The sequence below is a fragment of the Populus nigra genome, chromosome 12 (genome assembly GCF_951802175.1).
Source record: "Populus nigra chromosome 12, ddPopNigr1.1, whole genome shotgun sequence".
NCBI classification, from domain to species: domain Eukaryota; kingdom Viridiplantae; phylum Streptophyta; class Magnoliopsida; order Malpighiales; family Salicaceae; genus Populus; species Populus nigra.
Window position 1 is genome coordinate 7295412 of NC_084863.1, and position 9680 is coordinate 7305091.

At 33.5% G+C, this 9680-nt stretch overlaps 1 protein-coding gene across 2 annotated transcripts; it reads right to left on the reverse strand.

Annotated features, from left to right (window-relative positions):
* Positions 1–1202: 1202 nt before the first annotated feature.
* On the reverse strand, positions 1203–4699 carry LOC133670159 (uncharacterized). Of its 2 annotated transcripts, none has more exons than XM_062090655.1 (5): positions 4511–4699; positions 3384–3951; positions 2705–3124; positions 1576–2555; positions 1203–1445 (listed from the first exon to the last, which is right to left on the reverse strand). In XM_062090655.1, the coding sequence occupies exons 1-5, from the start codon at positions 4622–4624 to the stop codon at positions 1371–1373; spliced, it is 2157 nt and encodes a 718-aa protein (XP_061946639.1). In that variant the 5' UTR covers positions 4625–4699; the 3' UTR covers positions 1203–1370. The 2 variants fall into 2 exon arrangements, with proteins under 2 accessions (XP_061946639.1, XP_061946638.1); XM_062090654.1 differs by having other exon boundaries at positions 1203–1448.
* Between the last annotated feature and the right edge of the window lie 4981 nt (positions 4700–9680).

Here is a 9680-nt window from a genome sequence, read left to right on the forward strand (position 1 = left end):
GAAAAAAAATAATATAAATTTGTGCTCATGCTGGCAAAAGACTGAACATCCATGGCTCTCTTCTTTCTTTCCTCTTGAGTGAAAAAACTTGCCCTCCTCTCACGTGGAAAGGTAAACACAAACCCACGCTACAGAGCATGAAAATAAAACCAAAAGAGAGAACCTTGTTTAGAACCCCAATTTTGTATACAATTCCTAGGTTTGAATCGAGCGGTAAGCAAAGTTTAACGCATCATAGGAGAAAGGAACCCAGATCGCCTTGGTTTAGGAGCGAAGTGAAGGGAGATAGAATAGTTATACCTGTAGTGCCAACTGGATCTGCTATCTTTGCTCCTTCAAGTGACAGACCTGTGATTGAATCTTGAAAAAACTGTAGAAGACTTTGATGATTGATTCTATGGCTTTCTTTTCCTCTTTCTACGCTTTCTTTCCAGGGATTTGACCCTCACATGCACTCAACAAAGTTGACAATGGCCAACCGCAACTTGCTTCCACTGCGCAGCATGCTTTCCTTTCGTTATTATTTCCTTCCACAAATCCATGCTCTTCTTCGGATGAAAGAGAACTGTTGATGCTATTCGGGGTTGCTATTGTCTTCCTCTGGTCATGGTAGTACCCAATTCAAAACATTGAAACCCTAGTCCGGAACAAACATGAAACAACAACCATCATTTGACAAAAGCTTGAGTGTTCGCAAATGGGTGGTTTTCGTCCATTAAAGGGGTGATTAGAGAGAGAGAATCAACAGTTTCAATGTGTTTTTTACATGGCTAGTGTTAGAAGAATGTGGAGAAAGTGAAGGGAGAGAGAGAAAAGAACTCCTAAATAATTTATTTAAAAATGATTTTCAGGTTTATTTTCCCCTTCCAAACAGCTTTTAAATCAAATTTATTGGAAAATCCTGCTATCCAACGAACCAAACCATGAAGATATATATAAAATGCTTCCTGGAAGTGCCAATGACGATCCAGAGTTCATCTATTTTGGAGACCTTTCATGAAACCTTAAATTGGTATCTATTTTTACATAAATAAATATCTATCAAAATCTTGCAGACAGACGACTGATGTGCACACAGAAAAGGGAACTGCCTGCCAGCCCCAAAATGTTGTGAAAATGATTTTCCAGGCCAAGTTATTAGCTGGAATCTGCTCTTTTCGTTAATTTTTCTGTTGATGATGAAAAGGAAATAAAAATAAAAATAAAAAAACTTGCAGACAGACGTCTTTTATTAAAATTTGCCATTCAACAAAATGTTGCGGTAAGCCAGCCTATAACAGGACCGGAAAAAAAAAGACTGGATTAAAGTTCAAATTCGACAGAAATATTTCATTTCGCTCAAAATTCCGAGACAAAAAGGCCAGAAGGTGTCACTTCAGTTCTTCAGCACCATGCCTGCGATTCTCATCAGCCAGTGTCTGCAAGGCCAATCTTGTCTTTCCCACCTGCTGTTGATCATTTAACAAGAGATATGCCCCATGAATGGTTGTTGACTAGCTTGAAAATACTTGAAAAATATAATACTAAAAAGAAAACAGAAAAAGGAAAAATCCTGTACGTGAAAAAATATAATACCTTTGTGTCATTATCTTCTTCACTGTTCTTGTTGTTGGCTATCTGTAGTTTTTCTTTCATCATCTTTCTCAGCTGCCTTAGACTGAATTCATCCAATATCTTCTCACCAATGACCTTGTTATTTTCTTTTTCTTTATGAGGCTCCGCTTTTTTGCCACCGTCGTCAATGTTCTCCTTGTTGATGGCATCGATCATTTTCCAACTTGTTGGCTGTTTCTTAGTTGAAGATTTCTTTGAAATTAATTCAGTCGGACGAGGAAACTGACCCTGAAGAGTGTCATCTGCAAAGGGTGCAGATGAGCCTGTTTGACCTGTGATTGCACCAGCAACCAGGGGTTGACAGGGGGAAGATGGAGTCTTGTCCAATGCTGGAGCTGGAGCCATGGCGAATTCTTCTTGTGACATTACAGTAATATCAACCAAATTCTCTGCACTGCTATGATCGTGCGCCTTGTGCAATAGGATTTTACCTGAATCATTGTCAGATGCCATAGTGCAGGAAGAAGCCATTTGATTTACATATCCTGGAGTCTCATTTGAAACACAAGAAGATGCGTGCCATTCATGGGTTTTCATGTCAATTTCTTCAGCTTCCACCACATGGATTTCAACAAGTGCTTCACTCTCGCACTTAAACGAGATATCCTCGAAGGGTGCCACAAGATTACTAGTGACAAAATGATCAGGAAACTTACTAGTTGAAGAAGACCCGTTTACTGAATGGCAACTTTCAGTTTCATGTCTGCTTTCTGACTTCTGATTGCTAGCATCTTCAGGAACTATTTCTACTTTACCATTTTCATTAGCTTCATCTGATTGATTGCTATCAGACTCTCCCTCAATTGCAAAGTTTGACAGGAGATCATCATTGTCATGGTGCTGCTTATCTTCTTTTGAAATCATTTCAGAATTTTTATCCACAAATTCAGATACTTCGAGAGTTGGTGAATCTGACACCATAAATCCAGACTTCACAGTGCCTGCAGAAATCAGAGCATTTAGTCCTACAAGGCTCTGACCATTCAAGAAATTTCAAAGAAGCACAGAACAATAAATGGCCATGAAAAACAAATTGTGAATAAGAAATGAATAGTTGTTTTTATATTGAAGAAGCATAAAATCAAATTACCCTTCTCGTAGATTGGTTCCTGGTTGATCGGTACTGCCTTATCTGATCTTTCAACTAGAATAGGATTTGATTTCTCGGAACTCTCATTCATGTCTTCATCTCGTTCATATAAGCCTTCCAATTTTGGATAGCAGTGATCCATATCACAGTCATTATTCTTGTTATCCTCTTCAAGTTCGTTGGTCATTTCACTTTCATTGTCTAATAAAATAACTTCAGAATTATCACAATTCTGAGAACCTATTTCCTGTTTTGCATTGCAATCTTCAACTTCACAGACATCAGTGTTGCTCTCCTCTTGAAGTTCATGCTTGATTTCCCTTTTATCCTCCAGTGAATGATCTAGATTTTGGCACGAAATCGCTTCTGTATCAATGGTTTTCTCTGAACTCTTCTCGGGCACTGTCAGCAAATCAGATCCTGTACATGATGACTGATATTAGAGCTGAAGAAAACCAAAATCCAGCAAAATAGTTCCTAGTCCAAGTTGTTGTTCTAATTCCTTGTATATTGTTCTCATATTGCATTAAATTTGTTTCCCAATAAACTTTACAACAAGAACTGAACTCTGATGCAAAATGAAAAACTTTCAATTATATATATGCTGTTTTTTTCCCCAACATTTTCTGGCAATCAAACACAGAAAATATTGATCATGGATAATTACAAAAATACTTACCAGACTCTTCCTTCATTTCAACATCATCAATCTCCTTGCACAATTCATCCATCTTCAATGGCCCGACACTCCCTTTCTCCTTTAAGCTCATCCCTCCCATGCTCTTCTCCAACAATCTTAATGATTGCCTCGTGCTGTATACCCTCTGAACTGATACTTCTTCCTTCTGGGCCTCTACTTTCCTCCTAGCCGAAACAGCTGGAGTCATTCTCCGGCAACTATTTGCTGCTGGTGTCTTTGGTACATTGTTTTTCTGTTGGTCCTCAGCAATTTCCACCATTTTCCGCCGAGCAGAAGTTGCTGAAGTCCTGTTGCGGCTTGCTGGAGTCTCTGGATGATTTGCATTTTTGTTCTCTTGATCACCATTCCCCCCAATAACCCTTCTTCTTGTTGTGCCAGGAGTGCGAGTCAAGGGTTTTTGTGAGCTTTCAGGCTCGATGCGAAGAGGCTTGCTCCGAGTCGAGGTTCTACAAGAAGTTTGAAGAATTTCATTTGATCCAGCTTTCTCCGGGGATTGCTGTGAATCGGATTTGGGCGGCGCATTGGTGAACTCGTCAAGTCCTTCCACCTGAAAAAAGTAAGTAAAATCTTTGAGAATCCAAAACTATTCCTTTCAATTTATAGCTAAAAGTAAGACTAAATTGGTTTTAGAGTGAAGAAGAATGACATATAAAGTTCATGAGAGAGAAAACTTGGGGATTTTATGAATTTAATTGGGTCATTCTTTGATTTCTGAGAAATGTAATTGGTATCTTTTTATTAAAGTTATGGGTCTCTCTTATTTCATTAGATTTCTTCACTCTGATCGCTGGCAGCCAAACAAGATATTGAAAACAAGTATTCAACAATCTTTGTTATTGTTTGGATACTGCACAAGCATGTACGTTTACGTTTTTTTTTCCCCCAATGGCTTACTCAAAGAGTGCCTTCCAGCTATATGAAACAAATCAATAGCAGTAAAATCTAGAAAAATCTCATATGGATATGGCTGTTCTTGAATATTTCAAGAAAGTATGCTCGCTCATTGATAGAATTGGATCCGGAAAATTTAATCAAATTCGTTGAATACAAGAAAGAATATGAAATGGGCTGTTAAATAATTTCAAGGAAAAGGTTATTTTACGTACCTTGTCAAGAACTTTGAGGGCATCGGCCATGGAGATATTGGTCATGTTAGCAGGGATCTTGTTCTTCTTGCAGAGAGCTTGGAGATCTTTCCTTGAAAGACTGTGGAAATCCATCTTTGAATTGATAATGAAAATGAAAAACAAGATGTTTTTTCTTTTGCTGTGTGCGGCTGGCTGCTATCGAGAGAGAAGACCAATGGCTATATAGTTGTCTTGGGGGGACTCTGGCCACAGAAGAACGTTGAAAATCCAAAAAAAACCCTAGAGCATATGACCGTTGGAGCGTCAATTTGAAATTTGAATTCTGTCTGATTTTTTAGATAAGTAAATTATAAATTAATAGCTCTCGTTTTTGCAAAAAGAATAAATAGTCTCTCTAGTTTAAAACCTTAATTAATTAGACCCTTGACCAGTTTAACCATACTTAATTTAATATTGTTTTATTTAAAAATATATTCTTTTCTTATTGATCTTTTCATATTATTTACTTATTTTTTCATAATTATTAAAATAAAGAATATTAAAAAAAATAAATTGAAAAAAAAATAAAATTGGTGAAAGGGACTGATAAATTAGTTTTTAAAACTATTTATTAGAGGAATTAATTTATTTATATCTAACAAATGTCTTATATATTTTAGTATAATCTAAAAAAATCATAAGATTCTATCAATTTTTGTTGTTGTTAGCATACCATACGTTCTCACTGAATGTAAATGCTTCAAATAAAAACAAAATATAATTTTCCAATTGATCATAATTTTCTTGACAAATTAAATTTTACCAAAGACATTAAAAGTCTATTTGCATTTTTATATGAATAAAAAACCTTTTTTTTTTAATCTATTACACAAGTACAGAAATATTCTATCAAAATCTGGCAACTAAAATAAGGGCAAAAACAAATTAAGATAAGACTATTTGCTGCAAAACTTTTATAAAAAATAAAAATAAAAACTTTTATAAAAATAATTGTTAAAGGTGTAAATTATTATGGAGAGAAAGAAAGTAATAAAAGTATTATGATGCGAAATTCGTGATCATGTGGTTATGTAATCCACAATGAAATTGAAAATCATCCCAAAAAAGCTGAATATTAAGTTTGAAACTCCTACGTAGAGACAACTTTGTATCAAAGAATTAAAGATATTGAAGAAAAAAAAACTTGGACCTAAAGATAACTGTGTATCTAAGAATCCGAAGTATAGATGACACTTTGAAGCCAGTTAATTTTTGATAAATCAGTATAAGATCCTTGTCCCTGTAAAGTAAAACAGTTAATCTTTGCAACACACAAAACAAAGGAAAAAGCTTATTTGTTCAAATCATCATAGCAGCCGAAACTTGCATCCATAAAAACAATATATAGTGTATAGTGCCCTCTAAATAACTCTAATTAGGCCTGTTCATAGTTCGGTTCGGTTCGATTTGAACCATAAAAACCAACCGAACCAAGTAACTTATATTTTTTTAAATTCAAACTGAACCGAACCGAATTCCAGTTCAAACCGAACCAGTTCGGTTCGGTTGAATTTGGTTTTTTAGCTTAAAAACTAGGAAACCTAATCATTAAAATAATGGGCTTTTTTGAATTTTTTTAATGGGCCTAGTTTAAATTGGGCTTTTAAATTGTCTTGTTGGGCTAAATTTATAGGCTTTTAATAAAAACTCTTTAAAATTTTCTAATTTAATTTAGTTTGTTACAAGTTTTTTAATGAAATTAAAAGATTGATATTTTTTTTGAAATGCTTATAGTAACAATAAATTTGAAATGCTTCACATCTTGCTATCTTACTATCTTTAATATGCAAAGAAATAAGCTATGAAAATTTAAATCAATGCAATATGAAAGATGCATGATCAAATTTGGGCACCTCAAATTAAAAGAGGTGTTCACACTAAAAATATTTATATTAACAAATAGATATATTAGCAAATAGCAACCAGTAATAAATTATCATAAACATCAGGCATAATTTGAAGAAAAAAATCCAACACCAGCACTACAGTAGCATCCAAAATTTCAAGCAACAACAAAAGCCAAAAGATCCAGCAACGATAATGCTATAAAGAAACACTAGCAAATTAGTAACATATTAGAGTTCGACTATTAAAAAAAAATTAGCAATCAAAATTTTAAAAGGAATTAATAAGGTAAAGTAAATTAATTACCTAAAACAATTATATTCCAGGATTACACCAACATCATCAATACAACTTACAAACAATCAGTTGAGATTTTTAAACTTTCACCAAATTCTACAAAAACATAAATTAAAATGTTAGATTAAATATATGTAAATAAATGATATTATAAAATAACTACATTTAAATTTGTAAAAGAAATTACCTGACTCAATCATCTTAGAATTTTCAATATAATCCATGAAGTTTCTGATGTTGATTGGAATTGATGCTAAACTGAACCAATTCTGACAACAAACCAGCGCTTGCACTGTCGATGGAGATAAAGAGTTTCGAAATGAATCTAAAATACGACTACCAGTACTGAAAGCTGCTTCATAAACAACTATAGATACTGGAATAGCTAACACGTGTTATGCCACCTTAGAAAGAATCTTGTATTTTGTAGCATTACACCTCCACCAACCCAAAATATCTAATTTAAAATCATTAGGATCCTCACAATCATCATCCAAATACCTCTCAACCTTATTTTTTTTGGACATCGCCTTCTTCCTCTAAATGTTTTTTGAATTGAGAAGCTAAGTCATCCAACATATCATCATTTACCACCATTAAATCAACATTAACATTTTTATTTATACTAGTTCCAACACTATGAATAACCTCAACATTCTCATCAACATTCATATAATGCTTAAACAACCTTAGCAAAGCATCTTTAACATTAATTGTAAAATTTTCATCCTCTTCAACATCATACAATCTTCCAAAACAAAATCTCACATACTTCAATTTGAAACGTGGATCTAACACAATAGCCACATATAGCAAAAAGTTTTGTGTATCTTGATCCCCCCAATATTTTTTATACCTTGCCATCATATTTTTTGCCATTTTGCTTGCATAAACATCTTCACTTCTACAAAGTTGAGATATGCTTGTGTGCATGGAAATCAATTCATGGAAGAAAGAATTAGATGTCACATACAACGAGCCAGAAAATTTCAATGTAACCGTATAAAATAGTTTCAAGAACTTGACAAGAGATTTAGCATTTTTCCAATCTTCTAAAGTAGGAGGACCTAAGTTTTTTTTTATTTCCCTTTTGAATCAACCTCAAAGTAACTCAAATACCTAAGATCGGTTTCTTCTAATCTCATAAAAACCACATCAAATTTATCAGCCGCATCTAACATCATATATGTAGAGTTCTATCTAGTTGCAACATCCAAGCAAACAAATTTTTTACTCCCAATTTTCAACCTCTCTGCACATTGGTTAAAAACAAGTTGTTTAGAAGGAGAAGATCTAACAAACCTCATTGCATTTCTAATCTTAACAACTAAATCATCAATATCTTTCAATCCCGCACATATAATAAAATTAACAATATGTGCACAACATCTAACATGCATGAAGTCATGTGACAATATATTAGTTGTTCAATTACTTGTTATTTTCTTCAAATATTTTATTGTCAAATTATTTGAACTTGCATTGTTTACTGTTACTGTTAAAATGTTATCAATTCCCCATTCCAACAAACAACTCTCAATTGCTTGGCCAATTATTTCACCTTTATGATTAGAAACTTGACAAAAGTTTAGCATTCTTTTATTCAAGTTCCAACCTTCATTAATCCACTAGGTAGTCAAACACATATAATTAATATTTTAGATTGATGTCCAAGTATCGGTTGTTAAACATAAACGTTGATCCTTAAAAGCTTTCTTTAATTTTTCCTTCTCATCTACATAAATTTTTAAACAATCTCTCCAAATCATCAAACGAGAAGGAACATCAAATCTAAGTTGCATTACTTGACAAAATGATTTAAATCCTTGGTTTTCAACAAAGTTAAAAGGTAGCTCATCAAGTATAATCATTTTTCCTAGGGCTTTCCTACACTCTTCATAAGTATAACCCACTGCCTTAATAGTCACCAGATTTTCCTCTCTCTTATTACCCCCATTTATTACAGGCCTGGGTTTTAAGACTGAAGTTTTTTTGTTTTCGGTCAATCATAAAAGAATTTTTTTTGCATACACTTAGATGACTCCACATGTTATTAGTCCCATTAAGTATAATATGGCATGCATAGTCTTCTTCATAATACATACATGCAGCCGTAGGAGCTTTAAGATTACCATCTAGTTTTCTAAAGTGATCCCAAATTTGAGATGTTTTTCTTTTATTAGATCTAGAAGCTGGATTACCTTCACTTTCAGTGTTGCTATTTGTACTAGAAGTAACAATTGGAACTGTAACTAGAATAGGCAAAAAATTGGGTTCCGAACTTGAAGGATTTGATTCATTTGGTGTAGGATCTTCCCGATTATCCATCCGAAATTAAAAAACAACATGAATCAACATCCGACTACAATTGAGAATTAAACAGAAGTTGAGCATCATGTTAGGTTCATATAATTGCAAAAAAGACGTATGTCACCTCTCTATTCTAAAAAACCTGCATACTACTTGAAGAAATAAACATCATAATGAGCTCCAGCATCTGACTTTTCATGTTGAACCATATTAACCATATACTGATTTTCCATGTTAACCATATTAACCATATATAAGGAAATTAAAGTACTATCAGTTCATTGCATCTGACTAGGCAAAAAAATCTCAAACAAGGTGTACACTGTAATGGACCAATGATTTATAACAGATCATACATGAAAATCAATCAAGATAAAACAGAATGAACTTATTATTGCTAAAATAAAGCTATGAACATTGTTCAAATCCATTTTGATACAACAGATTCACCCGACAACAATGTTTTCACTTGAACTTATTATTGAATAGATATAACAATTAACAAATCATACATGAACTTATTATAAAGCTAACATAACACCCAACAACCATGTTTTCACTCGAACTTATTACTGCCAGAATTGATACAACAGATTGATAGCTAAACAAAGCAATCAAGATAAAATATATTACATGAAGGCCAGAATTAACACATGGATAAACTTTACCTTGCTGTCTTTTCTATAATGGAGGAGCC